The sequence below is a fragment of the Rhipicephalus microplus genome, chromosome 6 (assembly GCF_043290135.1).
Source record: "Rhipicephalus microplus isolate Deutch F79 chromosome 6, USDA_Rmic, whole genome shotgun sequence".
Classification (NCBI taxonomy): domain Eukaryota; kingdom Metazoa; phylum Arthropoda; class Arachnida; order Ixodida; family Ixodidae; genus Rhipicephalus; species Rhipicephalus microplus.
The window spans coordinates 124,048,270-124,070,932 of NC_134705.1; the positions used below are offsets into that span (position 1 = coordinate 124,048,270).

The 22,663-nt window shown below is 43.9% G+C and overlaps 1 protein-coding gene across 1 annotated transcript; it reads right to left on the minus strand.

The window, feature by feature from the left end:
- Positions 1 to 241: 241 nt before the first annotated feature.
- LOC142764931 (R.appendiculatus Kunitz/BPTI-like protein) lies at positions 242 to 16,210 on the minus strand. Its single transcript, XM_075865461.1, has 4 exons — positions 16,011 to 16,210; positions 10,110 to 10,154; positions 1,615 to 1,653; positions 242 to 461 (listed from the first exon to the last, which is right to left on the minus strand). Exons 1-4 carry the CDS (start codon positions 16,090 to 16,092, stop codon positions 292 to 294), a joined length of 336 nt encoding a protein of 111 aa, XP_075721576.1. The 5' UTR covers positions 16,093 to 16,210; the 3' UTR covers positions 242 to 291.
- Between the last annotated feature and the right edge of the window lie 6,453 nt (positions 16,211 to 22,663).

Here is a 22,663-nt window from a genome sequence, read left to right on the forward strand (position 1 = left end):
CGGCTTGTGAACACAGACGAAAGACCTGACCAAACCCGTCCTCAATCCAACGCTTGTAAGTGCAAAAATACCCTTGTACTTAGCTTTTGCTGCACGTAAGAATATACTGTTGGTTGAAATTTTCTCTGTCATCTTTTAATGCACAAATATATCGAAGTTTGACACGTAAATCCCTGCATATTGTTTGCGGTGCATCATGGGAGACATATTTTATGGGAGACTTTCTTTTGTGTTTTTTTCGTATATTTTATTACAATCAGTGTGCATATTAAGGATAATAGGACATATTCACTAACGTGCTGCTGCGGCTGGAGAGCAGCGTGCTTCACATTCAAGAAATGAACGAAAAGCATTGCAGTTGTATCTTTCGGCGTTCGGTTGGCACATTCGAAAGTGTGGATTGTAGAAAAACCCACGCCAAGACCTTCGGCCGAGGCGTAAAAGAGGAGGACATCTGCAGGCTGCAAAAGAAATAATAGGCGTAGGAAAATACTTATGATTTATTATCATAGTTCTAAGTTGTCTCTCTGCAAAACTGCAACATAATGGCACACGCAGTTATGACCAGCTCTACATTGTTGCATGCACATTGTGTGGAATGCACGCCTTTACTGCCATACAAAAAGCAGTGACCAAGGCCACCGAACACATAAAAACAGTGAACATAGGGTCTCTAGAGTACACGTGTTTCTTGATTTAAAGACGATAGTCTTTTTTGGGGACCTTTGACACAAAAATGTCTGTCTCTCTGTCTGTCTGTTTGTCTGCCCTTAACAGTACCCTAAAAGGCATCAGGCCATATCCCAAATGGTCGACACCATCCGCTGCACCCAGCAATATTGCTCAAGCTTCAGCATTCATGCTGGTGCGATTGTCAATTAAACACCATTTATTGCGCATATCTGATGCATCACAACACATCAGTATCCTGCATGTGTGTATTACATTACATTAGTAATCATAAGGAGCGTCGCGTTTATCTCGCGGTGCTGAACATGCAACGCTTGCACGAAAAGGCAAGTGTTTCCAACAGTTTGCACCTACCCGTCACCTTGTTTTCAACACCTTTTCACCTCCGAGACTGGCGTGCATGCCGCTCGCTTCTTTTTTCAAGATAATTGCCAGATAGCGCTCATATCTCACGTGTGCCATGAGTTGATGGGCTCGTTTGCCTCTGCAGCACGTTCGAGGCACTCTAAAGCAGCGCCTCCAGAATACTATTCACCAATTTTCTTGCGCAGAACATCAAACAAACGTTTTGTTCACTCTCTCCAGGCGCAAGACTGTCGTCTTTCGACGGCATTTGCAGTGTAACATGCATATACGGGGCCATTTTTTCTAAAGGCAGAATTTTATTGTTCAACCAGCACATGCAACCAGCACATGCAGCTGACACTGTGACAGATAACTTGAAAATACATCTTTCAATTATAACGGCTGTTCATAACGTGGTTTGGAACTAAACAGGTGGTTTTGGAACGTCAAACTGACATATGGTGGTTTTGGGATGTTAAACTTCACATGTTGATCAATGTCAAGCAAGTGACGAATAATAATGGTAATGCTGTATACTTTCAATAAGAAATTATCATCAAGAAGCAGAAAACAGCATACCTGCAGGATATTGGCATCGACGGGTCCTCCTGTTGCACTCTTTAAAGCAAGATGACAAATATTTTGTTATAAAATGACCGTATGAAATGAAAGTTAATTGCAGAGCCGATTTGTGATCCACTCGTTTGCAGAAACACTACAAGAGTAAGCTTACATTGATTTATCAGTTTATCAACAGCTAGGTTTCTGAGTTTGCCGTCAAATAACTCGCGATAGCAGGTGGCGATGGATTAGAACTTCCAGTTGGAATATTTGCCTCCACAACAGCAATGTTCAGAAAAACAATATTGCATAGATTTTGTTTTTCATTTATATATAAAATTATCAGACCTTGTTCAGCATGCCACAAATACAAGGGTGACTGTTTCTTTCCCCTAATTCTTCAAACAAATGCGTGAAATAGGTGAGATGAATTTTACCAACGTGATAGAAAGTTAAATTAGGTCTAGGCTAGTATATCTATAAACAGCAGGACAATAAAAAATAGTTTTTCTTCTTCTACAATTCTGGGAAAGCAGTCCATAATTGGATTTCGGCTGTGGTGGTATTGCTTTTCAATACTGGTGTCGTGATGTTGTGTTAATTGTTAGAGCAAAAGCAGCATATGGCTAGATCTGAAATTTCTTTGACCGTGAGAAACGATAACGGCATTCATTGGCTGCGCCATGAGTCACATCGTTTTCTAAATAGCATTTAAGCGTGTGCCATTCGCAGAGCCGTTTTTTATGCCTTTGCAACCACGCCACCAAGCCGGTACGCAGCAGTTTCAACCTATGACTTTTACACTTCGAAGACACGGAAACATCCACATGGGGAGGACAGGAAACACACAAACGCCCGAACAGGAGGTGACTATTCAAGATCAGCGCCCACAGCTGATCGATGACAGAACTCAAATTCGCCAGGTTGATGCAGCAGACCGGGCACAAGAACAGTCCCAAGTGGGATGCGCAAGCGTTAACTGCGCGCCGAGCCGAATGAAAGCGACAACGGCGAACCGAGAAAGCGGTGTTTCTAGCAGAGCAGCGGCAACAAGGCGATGACGGGGTTGCGTTCGCAGTGGCCAAAGCCCATTCTGCGGGAGTTTCTTGAGTGGCACTTTTCCTTCACCCATGACGTCGGCAACCGCCAGTGGCCGCGCGTTTAGCTTCACTGGGTAAGCATTTGTATGGAGTGCTTGTGTGGTGTTTTTTTTCTAAATTTCTTGCACATAAACATGTGCTATAATGAGTATTTCAATCACTATTGCATGATGCAGTTTTCAGTAACGTTGATAATACAGGTGTTTGTAAGTACTGCATAACTCGAAACTCAAAACAGCATTTGAAAAGCGAATGTGGCGCGAATATACTGATTGGGACAGAACTGGCCTTCCTCTCCCGGTGTTCTCAGCTAACTCTGTATCGAGACGTTAAGGGCCGTTTAAGTTTAAATTAATTTTAAATTATGTTAGGCAAACAGAGATACGAACCGTGCGATACAATTGCATCACTGTCACACCCGAAGGTGGTGAAACAGTGTCTAAAAGCATGTCCTAAATTATGTTCTGGCCCTTACTACAAGCGCTGTGCACAGAAAATATGCTTTACAACCCTGATTTGTAAAAATACTGTGAGGAGAGCCACGCATATCATTACTACAACACCACTTATAATCAATTATTCGTTTTTTAAAGAGAAACCTACGTAGAGAGCTATTGTGTTAGGAAAGTTGAGGACAAGCTCTCATGTACAGCTGAAAACTAGAACAGCGCTTTAGGTATCCGGCTCCTGAAGGGCACCATTACTGAGCCGAATGAATCGGTTTGATCACCTTTAAAGAACCTATCGATTCAGCACTCCATAAAGCTTCAAACTTGTCTTTCTACTTCACAAAAACAACAATATTTGTATGGCAGTCCCAAAGATTTCAACCGAAGATTTTATGATATTTATTCTGTTTTGGGTGGCCCGCTCAATGTAATAACTCATTCCCGTATTATTATTAACTATGTAGTCATTAAAAGGTGCTCCTCAACGTAAATAACAAATATGTGCCTTTAGAGTAGTTTTACAACAGTCTGCAACCCCTACAACTGACGAGGTGGCAGACTGTTGTAAAACTATTCTGAAGAGAGTGATCATACTTTTTCAGTTATGGTGGATAGTCTGATTATAGTAACACCGAATGCTTTGCTGAGGCAAAAAAAAGGAGTCAAGTACAGCATTGGTACCGCAAATAGAATAAACTTGAATGCAGATGAACTTCGCGTGAGCTGACACCAGACCGAACACTCACAATGTTTACGGAACATTTAGCTAACACTACTTGGAGGTGTAAGTCATCCATTGTAGGCTTAAATTCAAGTCCTAAAATTATATCTCGAACCCACACTGGGACATTGGCCAAGCTGTTCTATGGTCGTCATCGACATCGTCGTCGGAGCTTGAAATATCAACCCGGTAGCTTGCCACACTGTTCAAGCTGCAGCCCATGATATTGATAACTTCTGTCTGAGCCGTTCTAATGGTTTGCGACTTCTAGTATTGTCACGAGGTGAAAAAATGTCTTACCGCCGAGATTAAGACACCAGAAGCAGGTCAGTCTCTTTAATATAACGGGCAAGCGAGTTCTTCTTGTTCATTCATTTCATAGTCCTTCATTGCACATGCACAACTGCCATCGTCTTTTTTTTGAGCCTGCACGTGACACTTGCCTCCCTCCGAAAGAAGCATCGTCCCGATGTGCAAATTAGGCGCTCTGCCAAGCGTATGAAGAGGTCGCCCCAACTCGGTAACCGGGAGCTAATTAACTCGATATACTCGGTTTCATAGGCACGATTTGCATGACTTCAGGTAAATGCTTTTGGCGCTTCGAACTACAATCAGTGTCGGGAACAACTTCGTATTTCACGTCGTACAAGTGTCGCGAGGCGCTGTATGGGCCAAAGTACCATCTTAGCAGTTTTTCAGAAAGTCCACGTTGACGTATCGGAACGCAGACCCAGACCTTATCGCCGGGTGTGTAGCTTATAACCTTGTGTCGGAGGTCGTACCGTTGTGCATCTTGATGCTGTTGATGACAGATGCGCAGCGCTGCGAGCTGTTTGGCTTCCTAAGCGCGCTGAATGAATTCTTCAGCGTCTACATAGATGTCATCACACTCATGCGGCAACATGGCGTCCAATGTTGTCGTGACTTCCCGACCATCGATCAGACTGAACGGTGTCATTCCAGTGATTTCTTGTCGAGCGGTATTATAGGCAAAGTTCATGTACGGCAATATCTGATCCTAGTTTTATGTTCTGTGTCAACACACATGCCCATCATGTCTGTGAGGGTCCTAATGAGGCGCTCCATCAGTCTGTTTGTCTGCGGATGGTATGCAGTTGTTCTCCGGTGAGCTGTACCGCTGAGTCTGACAACAGACTCCAAAAGCTCTGCGGTGAAGGCAGGTACTCCTCTGTGATCACTGCTGTCGGAGCGTTATGCCGAACGACGATGTTGTCGATGAATAACTGAGCAGCTTCTGCTGCTGTGCCGCACTGCATAGCTTTAGTCTCCGCATAAGGGGAGAGGTAATCGATGGCCGCAATAATCCATCTGTTCCCTGATGTGGAAGTTGGAAAGGGACCCAGGAAAATCATTCCAATATGCGTGAACGGCTTCGTTGGTGCTTCGATTGGATGTAAAAGACAGGCTTGGCTTGCTGGAAGGTGCTTTGCGTCTTTGGCCGTCGGTGCAAGCTCGCACGTGATGGTTAACAGAAACAGATAACTTTGGCCAGTAGTACATGCATCGTAGTCGGCACATTGTTTGGGTGTAGCCTATATGACCAGAAGTTGCTTCATCATGGCACACTTCCATAATTTGCTTTTGAAGAGAGGCAAGCACGACGAGCAAGTGCTGGTTGCCGGTTGGTTTGAAGTCTTTCTGATAGAAAACATCGTTTCGCAAGCAAAAAGATGCCAGTCCTCTGGCAAATAACCGCGGCACGTCTTTACGTCGTCCTTCTAAATATTCTAAGAGTGGTAACACCTCGGCGTCACTGCGCTGCTTCGTGCAATAGTGGCCATGTTAACAACTTACAAGAAAGCCGTGACGATGTTTTCGTCATCACGAGCGACAGTCTCCACTGGCGACCGTGAGAGACAGTCGGCGTCAGTGTGCCTCTTTCCAGATTTATCGATGATGGTCATGTCAAACTCTTGAAGCCTTAGGCTCCAGCGCGCCAAACGGCCAGATAGATCTTTAAGTTTGGTGAGCCAGCACAAAGAGTGATGGTCGCTAACAACCCTGAAGGAGCGATCGTACAAATATGGACGAAACTTGATGATCGCCCACACCACGGCGAGACATTCCTTCTCGGTAGTCGAGTAGTTCTCCGTGCGAGAGTGAGTTCTGCTGGCGTAGGCTATTACTCTTTCACAGCCGTCTTGCCAATGCACCAGAACGGCGCCCAGACCTACATTGCTTTCTACAGTGTGAAGAGCTGTAGGGGCTTCCTGGTAGAATTGCTCAAAGACTGGAGGCATTGTCGTAGTTCATTGAATGCAATTTGTTCTTGTCCACCCCAAAAGAAGGGGATGTCTTCACGTGTCAATCGTGTCAATGGCGCCGCAATCGACGATAGGTCCTCGATAAATTGCTGGTAATAGGTGCACAACCCAAAAAAGCTTTTCACAGCCTTTTTGTTGCGTGGTGTAGGAAATTGCGCTACTGCGTCTAATTTGGCCGAGTCAGGTCGAACGCCCTCGTGACTGAAGACGTGGCCTAGGAAGCTGAGTTCATTGAAACCAAAATGACATTTTTCTGGTTTTAAAGAAATGCCGGCCGAACGTATGGCTTGGAGGATGGTGAATAAACGGCTGAAATGTTCCTCGAATGTTGCTGAGAATACAATAACATCATCCAGATAGATCAAGCATGTTTGCCACTTCAGGCCTGATAGTGCGATGTTCATGAGACGCTGAAAAGTGGCTGGCACCGAGCACAACCCAAAAGGAAGCACTTCGAATTCGTAAAGGCCATCGGGCGTCACAAAGGCTGTTTTTTTACGATCTCTTTCGTCGACTTCTATATGCACTTAGCCGCTCCGGTGGTCCATTGAAGAGAAATAGCGCACATGACGTAGCCGATAGAGTGAATCGTCTATGTGGGGAAGTGGATAGACGTCTTTCTTCGTGACTTGGTTTAACTTGCGATAATCAATAAAGAAGCGCAAGCTACCGTCTTTTTTTTACCAAAACCAGGGGGACGCCCAAGGACTTTTTGAACGTTTTATGACGTCTTCCGCGAGCATCTTCTGTACCCGCGTTCTTTCGGAGCCACACGGTAGGGGTTCTCCCGAATCGGTCGCGTGTTGTCTTCAGTAATGCCGCGGTGCTTGGTCAATGGTGTTTGCTGGACCTTAGACGTACGCAAAAAGCAGTCTTCGAATTAGTATATAAGTTCAAGCAGGCGCTTGCTATCAGAGGTGGTAACGTGGAGCAGATGTGCACGGACAAAGTTGTCGAGGCGGGGACAGTCGCGTCATCTAGTTGCAAAGCAAAACAATTCCCGGCTTGGTATATATCGTCGTAGTAGGCGATTGCGGTACCCTTCTAGATTCGATGGCGCTCGTTGCTGAAGTTTGTGATTGATTGATTGATTGATATGTGGGGTTTAACGTCACAAAACCATCATATGATTATGAGAGACGCGCTGAAGTTTGTGAGGAGCACTTCTGCCTGTCCACGAGTAAGAGCTGGGACGCCCCTTACGACGGAAATGCCTTGCGTGAACCAAAGAGCGACTATGTGCTCCGCTATCACCTCTTTATAGCAAGGCCACCCGCTGGACACCAACACAAGGCACCAGGGTCTCGGTGGGAGCGTCACATCGTCGGCTATTCGCAAACGGCCACGTTGTTCATCACTGCTGTTGTCGGTATACGGATGTGCGCGAAACCTCACCATACGCTGGGGGATGTTGATAACAGCACCATGATCTTGAAAAAAATCTATGCCCAAAATTAGCTCTTTACAGCAGTCTGGCAACAGGACAAAAGTGGCCACGAAGCTGGAATGCCCGATGCGAAGTCAACTGGTGCGGAGTCATCAGCTGACCACAAGCACTCCTTATGTATGGTCTGTCCACGGTGTCTTGACCTTTGTAAGGCGGTCGGTGAGCTCTTTTCGCTTGATTGAGAAGATGGCGCCTGTGTTGACCACTGCTGTAACGTGATGTCCGTAAATGAGAAGGCTAAGATCAGCACGTACAACTTCATCGGCATTAGTATTCGTCATCGTATTCGTCGTCGTTTTCGTCATACCTTCTTGCGATGATTGGGGCAACTTTTCAGTGTCTCGACGATTGGCAACCTTACCTCAAGAGGTCACAGCAGTTTGTTTCCCCGGAGCGGGCTAGGTGAACGGACTCTAGTGAAGTCCGCGTAGCTCTGAGGGAAGTCACGGTGACGTGCAGGTGATGGAGATCACCAGCGATGCGGTGGAGTTGCTTGGCCAGGTGACAGTTGATCGGCATCGTGGGCACGGTGGTCTCGAGAGCGGAAAGAAATGGGACGAGAAACGTTCCCGAACCTAGAATCGCCATGATGGCTATAGCGGGCATAGTGACCGAGTTCTCCGCAGCGGAAGCAAATAGGTTGACGGTTGGTCATACGCCATAAGTCAGTTCAGCGTACTGGTGGTCATCTCGTAGAATCCCTTTGTCACCGGGGTACGGCAGCGGGTCGTGGCTGAAAGGGCGTCGCCACAAATGACGGTGGAGGACGACGAACCATATCAGCGTAACTCGCTGGATGTAGCTCAGGACTTGGCGCGGGTGGTGTAACGGCTTGCCTCAACTCTTGGGAGCCGATTTTGGCAATAGATGCAACAGGCGGTTCGGTAGGGGAATGCAGAGGGCCCGAAGTTCCTCACGCAGTATTTCCTAAATCATTTGTCACAGGGTACTTTCGCATACGGCAGTGTTCTGAGCTGCAGCACTTACTGCCGTGTGGTTTGTCAGGCGGTCAAAGTGTCGGCATCGTTATTGCAGTGCACGTGACAATATCATAATTATTTTTTAGACTTTTTCTACTATGACGGCTGTGTAAGGCTTTTTTTCCAAAACAATATCAAGCACTGACGTGGCCCTGTGGTATTAACATTTTTTGCCATGCAGAATGTTTCACTTTGGTTCTCGCTCGAACATGGTTTTTGCCTTACTTTTGTGTAATCAAATGAGTTGTATGTTTAAATAGAATTGAAAAGAGAGAATAAGAAGGAATGAAAAGAAGGGGGCATGTCACAGCTTTTCTGTTTTCAGAGTCTTCGTATTACTAGTTATTACCCGCACCATTTTTATGGCATTGCAAGCACTGGCGTAGCCTAGTAGTGTAGGGAAGTATTGCAATGCCCTTCAGGTCGGATTAAGCAAGAAATCACTTTTTTCGTTTAGGTGACACAGAAAGAAATTATTTTTAAATAGAGTGCCTCATCATTAACTACAATGCAAAAGCAAGCGTAATATTCACAATAAATCGAATATTAGTGCCAGTACTTCTAGGTGACTAAATAAATTCATTGATTGTCTTTTTCCAGAAATACAAGGTGGTTATGACGCACACCATTAGGCCAAACACAAGAGTAATTACGAAATTATAAGGCTTTATCATCAAATCACTCAGCAGTAATCTGCCATTACCTGAATTAAGCCCGAATAATCTGCACTGAATTCTTCCTTGGCTCCCTTGCAGCAATATATATTAAGCAATATACAAGACCGTCTCATACATGTTTTTCAGCAGAATTTCTTTTTGTAGTCTACAATTTAACACCACTACCGTCAAAGCCACCGTGCACACAACAAAAACGTAGTAGGCTTTTGTTAAATAATTTCCTGGCCATGTGTCGGATAACTCGTCATCTCTTGGGTCATTCGAGCCTCTGTGCACGCACAACGAGATGTGCAAGCACCATTATCTATCAAGAAGAGTGCTGCCACTGCCACACTCTAGGCTGTGCAGTGCCCGAGCTGTCACTTTTAGATGGCTCCAACCAAGAACCCAACCGGCCCCTGCCACACTTCACACAACATACCCCGCGTCATTCTCAAGACCGGATTTCTTCCTATGTGGTTGTTATGCTGACCTAGAGCAAGCCCTTTGGGGCGATGCCTTTGCCGGTCCCCCCTTCCACCAAAAGGAAATGAACAAGCACAATAAGGTCGGGGACGTGACCTGTCAAATTGTGGTAGGCCATAGCACCCGCATGACATCAGTAAGATTGAACCTAACAGTCCCGAGTGCCAACAGTCCTTATTATTGTGGACCTAAGAAAGTTGTTTCACTCAATTCCTTCTGTATAGCTATAAAAAATCTGATCCATCATTGTTCACAAGAAAATTATTTCAGCAAAAGAAAAGTATTCCAATTTTACATATCTTATTCAGTGTGTATGAATAATTATATATTTCCCTTTTTTTACGGCAACAATTGAAAGAATACAAAAGAAATACAAAACATCTTCCTACCTTCTGGATTTACCCTTGCCTCCACTTGTACCCTTTCACGTGTTCCTTTAAGAAGCAGAATGAAGAATTGAACACTTGATAATATACCAAACGGTAATGTGGGAAATGTTTTCCCGTGAGATGCGAAAGCAACGCACGACGCTTATGTAAATTTGATACTTAATTATCACCCACAAGGCAACATGTAAATGTCACTTCACCACGAATTTTATTGCAGTAACAATTATATGGACTCTCTCGGCTGGATTTTGCCGCTTGCGTCGGCGCCGCAATCACTCACCGTAAATGTATAAATACGCGTATACATGAAAACGCAAGAAAAAAGAATATTCCAGTAAAAACACACCAACGTGCGGAATCGAACCACTGACCTCTGAGTGTAAGGCGTTAGCAACTGAGGCACGAACGAGTGCTTCCTTCGCCGTTGAAATGGCAAGCTATTTATAGAAACCACTTACCGCTGGTGATGGCCATCACGGGAACCATCGGGATTTCAGAATTACCGGCAAGAGGGCGCAATATTGTGATGAATAACCAGGTTAAGCATTTAACAATTACGTACGAGCGTACTTGTCCACTAACCACATGCCACCGCGATGCCCCGACAGAAACCTTGCTAGGTTGAGTCGGTTGTTGCAAGCCGTTCCCCACTTATGAGCAAACATTATGGAAAATCGTCGACTGGGGGCGTTGCCATAAGTTTCCTGCATGGTGACCCAAACACAATTAGCGCATTTCTGGTTGTTTAATTGTACTGATGCGAAACGCAAACACTTTAAGTGAACGTGTTAGAACTCTTTGGACTCATCCGCCCCTCATCGTCGTCAATCCAGTGTGCGCATTGTCCTTATCACATTTCGGTTATGACGCCAACGTTCGAGTGTGGTCGCTAAAAAAGCAAACCCTAGCGTATTACCTGCAACCTAGCAACACAAACGCGTAAACATTATATCATCTAATTGCTACAGCTGAATTCGAATCTGTCTTTAGTCAGCGTTTAAAAATATGACAAATATGAGGATGCACTATAGGACAATGCGATCAAGGGCATCAAGGGGTTTGTCTATTGCATGTTATAAGTAGCACTATTCTTTTCTGAAAGGTAAACATGCTCTTTGAGTGTGCTAACCTCTGAAGCGAATACACGCGGCACAAAATTGCAAATCGCGAGAAGTTAGCGTGCGAAACGCCCGAATAAAATGTGCCTGTTTTTCAAGTGCTGCGTATCAGCCTTTTTTCGCTTACCACAAATGCCCACCAAATACGAATCTCTATCTTGGGTCTAGCACACTTACGCACCTATGAGCACCCTCGCGTTCCTCGTGCAAACGACCACCGCACTTGGTCGCATGTACTCACCAGGCAATACAGCGACTATGGTGATGACTGTTCGATGATGCATGTGTTGCTAGCAGCTATCCAAGTGATCACTATTTTGCATGCTTGTCGCCGCCATAAGCCATAGCGAGGGAAGCATATCATTTGCACGCGGAATGGAGCTAGTCACTGAAGATTAAGGCGTGCCTGGGTGTTAAAGGGTGTATATCTTGAGGCGTTAGAGCTAAAGCTGCAATGATTTCTCAAGGGCCGCTTCCGGCGCCGTAGTTGTCCGCTGCCGTCGCTGTCCGTAACCGCCCCGCTTGAAATAAAAAAAAGTTAACTAAATAGAAAATAACGCTAGGACGGCATGGAACATGCAGCACTCTCAAAGCGAAAGCTGGAAGACGTGGCGTGTCTGAGCCCTTTTAAAAAATGCAGGGGTAGCTGCTGCGAATAAGTTTGCAAGTCACCCACCACGCCATTATTATTTGTGTAGTAGACAAGAATTCACTATGACATCGTTTGTTATTTTTCAGAGAAGCGTTGTACAGGCTGCACACTTGCAAGTAATTTCGTGCAATTTTATGTGCAGTGGCTGATGACGATGAATTGTGCCAGAAGCTTTTGTAATCCTTACAATCCACCACAGTGTGCATGTGCCGCAGTTAATAGGTGAACACCAAGCTTTTGTAAAGGGTTGGGGCATCGGAGGACCTACTCGTTGCACAATTCGCATCATGTCACACCTGGTTCTTCTTCTCTTGTTCTAAAACGCTTTAATACTCATGTATATTTCGTGTGATAGTGTTTACAGACATCGGCGGTGGACAAATACGGCGCGCACATGGCCTTTGTTTTGATCTCAGAGCAGCTCTCCCTGTCATAAATTGGACAGAAAGGGGATCTAACCTAGACCCAGTACTCTACCACTGAGCTATCTTGGTGCTTGAGGCTCCCTTGCCAACTGACCGTACGCACACTTTATCGCGCGTAAGGGTTGCGCCATCACGCGTAATAAATTGTTGTGGAACCCTTCATTTAGAATAAGGCGTCGCACACTGCGAATTAGGAATGAGTTATTCAATGAATACTGATGCCTAATACAAAGCCCTGGGGCATAATTCTTTATCATCATGAGACCACGCATCAACCAATTGAACAAAATTTCTTGCAAGTATTTAGCAGACTTTTCAAATAAAAACACACAATCGAATAATGAACACTTCCTTACTAAACAAAAATTACGATCAGTTATGGTGTAATGGGTAGCATTGTCAAATGGTCATGGCGCTCACGAAAGCAGCTGTATGTCGAATAATAACTACATGTCGAATAATAACGCAATAGCGTTAAAAAATTCGTTTCGCAGAAATTCTGGCGACGACGTCGTTGGCTTTAGGCAAAAATTGGCCATCTACACTGGAGTGGGAAATAGGGAAAGATGCAACTAAAATACATATTAAAAAGTTCCCGGTGGTAGTCGGAATAATACCCAGGCTGTTTGCGTGGCTGCCACGCCTCTTCTGGTCAATACATTGAAAATCACCTCCCTGCTCGGAGATGTAATGTACACAAACGCACATGTCTTCTGTACGTACTTCACAATACAGCCGGAAATACTGCGGAAATAAAGTTTGGTACAACCATAAATTGCCATCTGGCTTCAGAACATAGGCTTATGATAATAACATCACTGTTTAAAGTCAGTCACCCACTACAAAAGACACACATGCTACTGCACCATTAAGTCCGCGTACAGAGTGCACAGCAAGTTGGAAAAAAATTGATACACTTACTGTTAGAAAGGCGCACTACGGAAAGAATATTTGTATCGCACTGAACTTTTAAAAGTGAAGCTTAACATTTGACTGCCGGACGTTGCGAGTGACATATCGAAAAAGTTCTAGCAAGTAAGTCAGGAGATGCAAGCCACCTTTAATGCCAGAATGTACGCCAGTACGAGTAATGTCGCTTTACGGTGCATGTAGCTTTGAGCATAAAAAATTTGGCACAGTCTCATTCAAGGTGTGTCAAGCTAGAACCAATTGTTTTGAAAATCATAAAAGAGAGGCTGATACTTGTGCAACAGCTCTCACTTCTTCGTTTTTCTAGCCTTTGTGATATAATTGCTATCTTAAATAATTTTGCTTATTTCGTGTGTGCGTACTCAAGAGGTGGGGCAGATCTTACGAAGTTCTGAAGTACCTTTTTTTTGTGGCTAGATCTTCGCTTCTCTGGCATATGATGCCTTCGCGACATATGCAAAAATGTGCAGTAATACGGAATTTCGAATAACTTATCTGCGGAATCGTTTAAAGGCTCCTACTTGAAGCCGGAAAATGAAAACAATGTTTATTTTGCTCGGCTATTTCATATTTCAAGCATTAATTGGTTGAGGGTCACCAAGGTTTTGAACTGTTTATTGGGCCGAACTTGTGACCACGAAATAAAAAATCAGTTTATAGCAACACACTGGCACTGATTGCGGTGAACTGGGCGTTGATCATCAATTAACAAACAAGGGGCGAAGCGCTTCGGAGTTCAAACACGTGCCGTTGAAAATTCCAGCCTTATGACTGGTGGTAGCGCAAGCTCGGGAATAAGTTCGAGTTTTCGGAGTTTGTGGGCGATCTCTACAGATCTCTACAGAACAATCTACACTAATCGTAAACTTTCTTGAACTATGAGGTACAGTTTGCTCTCAGCTTTCCTGTCAAGCTTCGTGGGCGAAAACCGAATGAAACAAAAGTGTGGATGAAAAAACACGCATGGCAAAATGCAAGTTTTCTTGTTGTAGTAGGCTTTAGAATGTTTGGTAAAGCTGTCAAAAGGCCACTCTTTCAACTTTCGCTCTGAAGGCGCTGTTCACTCTGTGCGGGGTTGCGTCATTTTTTAATAATTTGCGGGCTTTTGTAGTAAGCAGAAAGACAGTAATAATTAACGGAGATAAAGATATAAACTCTCCGACCGAATGTTTTGCCAGCCTCTCTACAACTTTTCTCTATTAATAGTTTCCTAGCTTTGTGGCTTCAAAATCAGTTGAATGAGTTTATCTTTTTAGATGATTAGGCATAAAAAGAGCTATACTCATCCACATGAATCCTTGCTTACGTCAGCAAAGAATGCATAAACATATTTTAAAAAACTGGCTACAGTTAGCTTGAGAATTATAATTATGCATGCATCAATTTTCTTTTTGTCTTTTTATTAGAGTAAGTGTTACAAGGATGATAGAACGCGTGATGTTGCCTTTTCCTACCATTATTTGTAACGTACTGAGACTGCTTAGATAGAGATGCCACGTAGCACATGGGTCCTGGTGAGGTGTTTTAAATATATATAGATATAGGCATAATTGTACATGCGTATGCTCACTTTTCAAAAAATAATACTTGATGGCCATATGGCTGTAAACTGAAAACAACAAGACCCTGTCAAGCGTTTTTTCACGGAGATCAGCAGATTTTAGCAAAAAAGAAAAAAAAAGCAGTCATGCCTCGCCACCACGTTCCCGCACAGTCTCGGGCGTCACCTACAATAGCGACTGCCAATATGTCCCCCAGGGCCTTTTAATAAAGCTCTTGACCGACCAACCGACTGACAGACCGACCGACCGACCAACCGACCGACCGACCGACCAACCGACCGACCTGACCGACCTGACCGACCCAACCCGACCCGACCCGACCAACAGACCGACCGACCGACCGACCAACCGACCGACTGCTACGATTATGAAGGCGTCTTTTAGGGGACTGATTTTACCGATAATCAACTTGACCGTGTCTGATCGTGGTTACGATGCCCTTGAAGTTCAACATTGCGTACTCTCAATCGGTCACATTAAATCATTGAATTCCTACTGCGCTTTCAGCTCGTGTAACAATATTACCTCAGCAGATTTTACAGAATGTTCGTCTATCAACGTAACTGTGGAGTTCTTTAACTTCTCTTGTGACCTATTTCAGCGGTATTAACTAGCAGCAACAGTGAAAGCATTGCCAAATAGCGAGTGACAGTTAAGACCAGACAACAAATCTGAGAAGAAAACTCTACAGAGCCCAGAAAACGATTTTGAGAGTCCTACAGACAAAAATGTATTAAGTTTTGGCTTTCTATTTATAAGAAAACTTGCTCTTGTCTACGCTTCCTATGTAGGGTGGTAACTAATTTGGAGATCATGCTCTGGCGATGCACTTTGTTTTAGGGCAGCGTTCAAGCCAGCTGGACCAGTAATTAACTGCGCTACTTTGACACTCACGTACAAACCAGAATAGATGTTCTATAGAAGAACTTCTTAAGGAGATTTAGAACAACTAGAAAATGTAGTTCAGAAGAGTTTTTGAACCGAGAAGTGGTGCTCCATCATCAATAGCTTCAACAAATTAGGTTCATTTTTGGGCCGATCCCAGAGCTCACGATGAAGGCATCGGCCTTCGCCTGCCCGTCCTAACCTGAGAGAAATCAATTACACGCTGGTCACTTCTGCCAGGTTCCAGTTTTCACTATCCACCCAACAGCAAGAGAGACCGTAAATTGCTTCTGCAGTCAGCTGCTGTTAGAAAAGAAAATTACTCCTACCATTTCGAGTAGCATCCACGGCAGCTTGGGCGTATGCTGCGTAAAGATAAACATACGTAACAAAGAATATTGCGAAAAGCATAATTGACTGGAAGTCTGTGGTAGACACAGGCAATATTTGGGCTTGTTTAGAGTAGCGAGGAATAGAAAACTGGAACACAACAGTCGATATTCACGCTTCGATTATCTGAACTCTGGCGTACACGTGACCCAATGTTCGAGCTGCTTGTTCTACATGACTTTTTTATCTGTTTTTAAAAACAGATGTTAATGAATGATGCTATGTTGAAATACCATCGGCTGGCTATTGTGAAAACTGATTTCCCGTTGTGGTAATTGATGGGTGACGTAGTGTCAGAAGGACGAGTGCATGTAGCACTGTCTAATTTTGGCAAGGATGAAATTTTATTCAATGCGATGATAGCCTCTGCCTGTTCGTGCTATATTCTGTTTTGCGAACAGCCTTTCATCCAAGGTCAAACAAATAATGAAAATGAACTTGGACATTATATATTTAGAAGAGTGTAGTAGACACATCATGCTGGCGGATGTTGCAGCTTGTTTTATTTTTGGACACGTTTGAACAAGGAGTAATATTGCGCTGAGGTAGAATATGCTTGCGACGTGGACTGGCATTTTACTTATAGCTGTCAGAGCGAATGCATAATAATATATACACCACTTACGTCAACATTATGGTGGGCTCGGTCTCCTTGAGCGTACCACTCGTGATGAAATTTGTCAGTCTCAACTGGCTCAGTAGAAGTACAAGGTTATCAAGTGGTCACAAACTAGCATTTCGTTAGCAATCGCGGTTTCTTGGCCGAACGTAGCTCTCGTTCAGCTCAAGACTGTAATGTTTATTCTCATTTTCATGAATGTTTCCCGAAAGCACCCTGCATTCTTCTTTTGTATTAGACCCTTTCACCTTGAAAAACAGATTTGTCGCGCTGGTTGGTCGCCAAGCTTGGTATTCGTGGCACACAAGGGTCTGCATCGCGTGGCCGCGTACAACAAGCCTATCAAACAAATAAACAATTTTCTTCATTAAGCCTTTTTATTGATCTTGGCGAATTCAAACTATTCCATCTTAGTGGCTTTCAATCTCTAAGAATGCTGTTGTGCCGAACCAGACGGCAATCCGTTATCTGCGGCAGTGGCCTCACATTTTACATGAACATATTTTTTTGCATGCTCCTTGCGAGTCAATGTGCCTCACCACTATTTTACCTATATTTCATCGTTCTCAGTGAAATCTTTTCCAAAACTAGACGGATTTTTTTTACTGACAAATAAGCGCACCTATAGGTCTCTTTCGTGCTTCCAACATTCGTATTTGTTGGCTCAGGTTAGCTGAATTGCAAAAATCATTGAGGCGTATGGAAGACTGGAACAGCAAACGGTAAGAGAGCGTGAAAAAGGGTGCTAATAATAAAGTCATCTGCACTCTTAGAAAGCAATTTCAGTTTAGCTTACTTCATTATCTTAAGGACCTCCCGAGAACAAGTCATGTGAAAGGATAAAAAAGTGTCCATGAAAAGAAGATGTACGGTAGACAAATGTCCGACGAAGCCGCCCAGTGCTTTCGGACACAAATGCCCACAGTATTGCATACGTTCTTATTAAAATGACCCTGCTGATTGTTAAAATTAAAGTGTATTGTTTCAGCAGTTTCCCGCACGTGTATACTGTCATAATTGAAAGTGACCTGGGCGGAGGAGACGTCCACGTCACTTACATTGATGCAATGTTGCACTGACCTGGACAACAGGTGTCGGCATGTTTCTCGCGGGGCTGGCAAAACAAGAAACAAGCTCTGAAATTCTGGTAAAACATCATGTTATCTTCTACCGCCCAGTAAAATTCAGGGACGATGATAATTTTACGGTCAAGATTGCGAACAGCATTCATTACACCTCGGTGCCCGTAAGACTATAGGATTTCATTGCTCACTATAAAGTACAGCTCTTACTAGCAGTCACGCGAGCACAAACGCTTCTATTAGCGTCTTTCTATGTATTGAGATGTTCTAGTCTTTCTTCAATATACTTCGTGAAGGATTCGCGCTTGTGCATTTCTCTGTGAAGTAAAGAGTTTGTGCTGGCTACGTGGTTAATTGCGACGTGAACTCGCTTGGGGTGGGACGCCAATCCTGCGTTCTCAAAAAAAAAGCATTGCCAGTAGGAGGAATGTAGGTGATTCCAAAAGAGCGAAGGTGCACCTCGTCGGTTTGTCCAAAAATTTACATTGATCGAACATGTGAATTCGAGCGAATCTGTGACGTCTCGCGGTCAGATTGCTTGCCCTGCTCCGCTGGTATTCCTTCTTCGCAATCACTTCGAAGAGCATTTAATGCTCTTCGCAGTTTAATGCTCTTTCTACGCAGTTTCATCTTGCATAATGTACAAATTATCTGTTTAAAGCGATGGCAGTTTAAAGCTCGTTTCGTGAAAGTGCTGGTATTACTATTGGCATCCGTTTAGTTTGTTGCGAGCGCGAAATTCTTTTTCTACATGAGCGAATAATTAGACAGATAAATACGCATGATTATTTCAAGCTTGGGGTTCAAGTTAGGCTTGCGCATAGACGTTCAGAGTATCAATAAGGTGTAATACCAATGTGGCACACCAAGGCTTCAAATGGACGCTGTAGTAAAACGAAAAAGGAAAAATCATGGCGTATGCACGAAGTGGATGATTATGATTGGGTGAATCAGTGCGACCCTTCGGCATTACCGTAAGTCATCCGTAACATCTGCCAAGACGTATGTAAATGAGTGACAAAGCTCCGTACAGCTACATTCAGTCTTTATTGGTCATAAATGGTATGTTGTGTTGAGTTGTGAATTTCTTTTGCTGTCATTATTTCGGCTTTGTGATACTGAATCTGGCCTGAAGTTTACGCAGAGAGGTCTGTGGATGTTCTCCTAGAGATTGTTGGTCGTAGTTTTCAGTGATACGAAACACATCGTCGAGCATATCGGGACGTCATATACTGCACAACTCAGTTGTCTCTGCTCAATATTTTAATCACCTTCATCGGCATCCCCGTCATCGTAATCGTCATGGTGCATAGCAGGTACCTTTATTGTGCCCGGGCGTGGTGGTAGAAAAAGAATGTGCGGTTTGGAACGCGCTTGTTCTTCATTCTTCATCGTCATCAGCGTCGTCGTCATCAAGGAACGACAGCATCGCTTCTAAGAGAAGCTTCGCCACTAAAGAAAGAACATAGCGTATCCCTTTGTCATAGGAGAGCTTGTAAGGGAGCTTTTACAATGTATATTGGTGCATCCACCCACTTAGACCCATTGGTGCATGTGCATCCCTACGAATGGTGTTTATGATCATGATTATAATGTCGTGGCAGGTAAAGCTAGCATATTCCTGGACATTTTATATTGCTCGTATCATGATCAAGATTTGAATCTTGTGGCAATTGAGGTTAGCCTATATCTGGACACACCATATGGTGAGTACCTCGCAGAGATCGTGTTACTCCAAAGCATAGTTTTTTTCATGATGAAAGCGCTCAGCTATGCACTCCCCGGCAGTACGGTGAGAGGCACTTGTGCTGAAGCATACACTACCCACTGCGAGCCGGGATTACCGACAGAGAACTCTTGTAGCTTGATGCGTAAAAGCATGGACGCGTTCCGCAGGCGTGTGTGTCACTTCACTGAGATATCAAAGTTGGCCGTGCATGTCATTGTATTTCTTTGAGGTTTATTCCTGCAGTTTTGATATTGTTTATTAAAGTACTGTAAGCCATAGGTGGCGACACAAGACCATTCGTTCATGTAGAGGCTGCACTTCTTTGAAAACGAACCATAACAAAATAACATCACGCGAAAGGCAAATCACGTAAATTATTGTCTAGGGCGCCCCTCCAAGGGCCTTACGTGTCGTCATTGACTGCTCTCTATCAGCGCTCGTTGTTGTCTTGACGTGGCCTTCGACAGGGCTGAAAAAACAGTGTATTGCAGGACCTAACCCCAATAATTATGGTCATGACGCGGCACTTCACCTAATCGCTCATAGCCCTTTACCTAATTGCCCACACCGCCTTGTGTACGAAGAACACTGGCAAAATGAAATGCGTGTAAGATATATGGCGCATTTTTGGAGTCTCCACGTGCATTTGTGTTAGCAGCGCAACAATGAAGAAAAAAAAGTCTTGGTAGGGCAGTTGACTGAACTCATAGCGCCGCTAGTCATGAATTGAAAGGTCTTAGATTTCAATACAATTTCACACCCTTCAGTGTGATTTTCTTATATCTTATCCTTACTTTTTAGTTGCAACTCATTAGTGGCCATTTTATTGATGTCATATTCATCACGAAACTATCCACCCCCACTGTACGTCTCCTTCCGTACAAATTCGTTATTCGGCCCAGGTTAGACTGCGCTTGAATTATCTGGCACCCATACAACAACAAAAAAAAATCATTATACTCGAATCACTTCAAGAAAGAGCAGTACGCTTTATATATAATCACTATGACCGTACATCAGTAACAGACGTGATAGCCAGAGGCCGGCTTCAAGCTCCATCCACTATAAACCGTCATTCACGCCTGAAGTTTCTTCACGACATATTAGAGATACATTTTAAGGTCGACGCCGGTTCCGTCATGCCACTCACCTCTAGATACAGCACAAGGCAACGACATGATAGAACAATAACACCATATCAAACGCAAAATAATGCATATAAATATTCTTTTTTATCCAGAACGGTGAATGATTGCAATTTATTATCAAATGAGCAACTGTTAAAGCCTTCATTGGCAAGTTTTACCCCTAAACTGTGTTCATGAACCTGGCACTCGCTTAGAGTTTGCTTATATGTTCACATGCACACTTAGTGCGAGAGCACATTTATTCTCGAAGGTCTTTGCATGTATTGTGCTTTATTTCGCTATGGTTATTTTTATTTACCCACATTCAATTCTTTGTATTTATGTGAACGTAATTGCATTAAGGATGGTTATATATATATTTGTATGCATGTACATATGTACATGCAGATGTGTAATCCACGTTTCATTCGTTGTTAGGTGACGTTATATTTTAGATCATATGAGTGATATGACCCTATTCCCACATTTCGTTGAACCAGATCACACATTGCTCATCTTCCAAACTTACCAAAGTCCCTTTTAGGGATTGTAGTGTTCATAAATAAATAACTAATATATAATAAATTAAATAAATAAACATATACCAGTGGAGTGGTAGTGGACCTTGGTATGAAACATTCCAGTATAAAAGTATGAATATATACAGGAGAACAATGGGTCTTTATACCCATGAGATATTGCGTATGATAGCGCATAAGTTGCCAACGCCACCAGCATTAGGATCAAGTAAACTGCAGGGCGAGTTTGACTCACGGACACGCAGTTGGTACTCATTCGCGAAAAGGAGGATATAGTGCGTAATAGGCGCCTCCTAGCTTCAGTTACGATTGATATTCTAGGCAAATGGGGAACGACCACTTGTATGACTCAGGTGTTCGTTTGCTTGCGTCAAGACTGGGGTGTCAACAAATAAGCAAGCTTGCGAATAAGAAAGCGAACTAGTCCGATTACGCTATATAGGCGCCGTGCACTAATCATAGGGAGCGGCGTGGCGCGTGCATTACGTGCTAGCCCATTTCTCTATGCTATCCCATTTCTCTACGCTAGCACACCAAAGCTTGGTGACAATAGTCATAAGAAACATACACAAAACAAACGCGCTCCCACGTTCCCTGCGTAGAACGGCCACTATCTGCCCACTCATGCAGAGAGGAAGACGCGCGCAACACGCTCCATTTTGAGTGATCGATTTATTGAAAACTTTACTGTATTATATTCCATGTGCTATTACCTGTTAGCTTTAACAACATACTTTAAAAAAATGGCACCTTATCCACGGAGTGAATGATGGAGAGTGGGGCGACGCATTTGTTCGTCCATTCGTTCTTGCTTCCGTCTGTCCATGCGTCTGTCTGTGTGACCGTCCATGCGTCCATCCGCCCGTCCGTGCGTGCGTCTGTTTGTGCGTCCATCCCTGCTTTCGTCCATGCAACCGCCCCTGCGTCTATTCATGCGTTCATCCATGCATCTGTCTGTGTGTGCGTTCGTCCATCAACACTCTAAGTACCACCATCTCGCATCTTTTCATCATATATTACCCATATAGAAGCACCGCCATCCAGTGGACACTCCAAGGACTAAACGAGAGGTGGCGCACGCACACTTTTTTGGCTTGCGCTTCGGGGCTACTTCCCACCTTCAGCCACCTCGAGTTCATGGAACATACTAGTTCACTCTATTCATATCACTGCGGCCAATCGCTCACTAAACCTTTCCAAAACAAAGAAGTTACGCCCAGCGAATATAACGTAGCAACATTTTCTTGTCATATAGTCCTCAATTTACATGCCAATGACTGCTAATGGGAATTGAGAGACAGGAGAATTCAGCTTTTACTTTCTTACGGCTTGCGCTTCGTATCTATTTCCCACCTTTAACCACCTCGGGTTCATGGTATAAACTAGTTCACTGTACTCATGGCACTGCGGCTCGACTCTCGCTAAACCTTTCTAAAACTAAGGAGGTTACACTCAGCAAGTATAACGTAGGACCCCTTTCTTGTCAGATAGTTCTC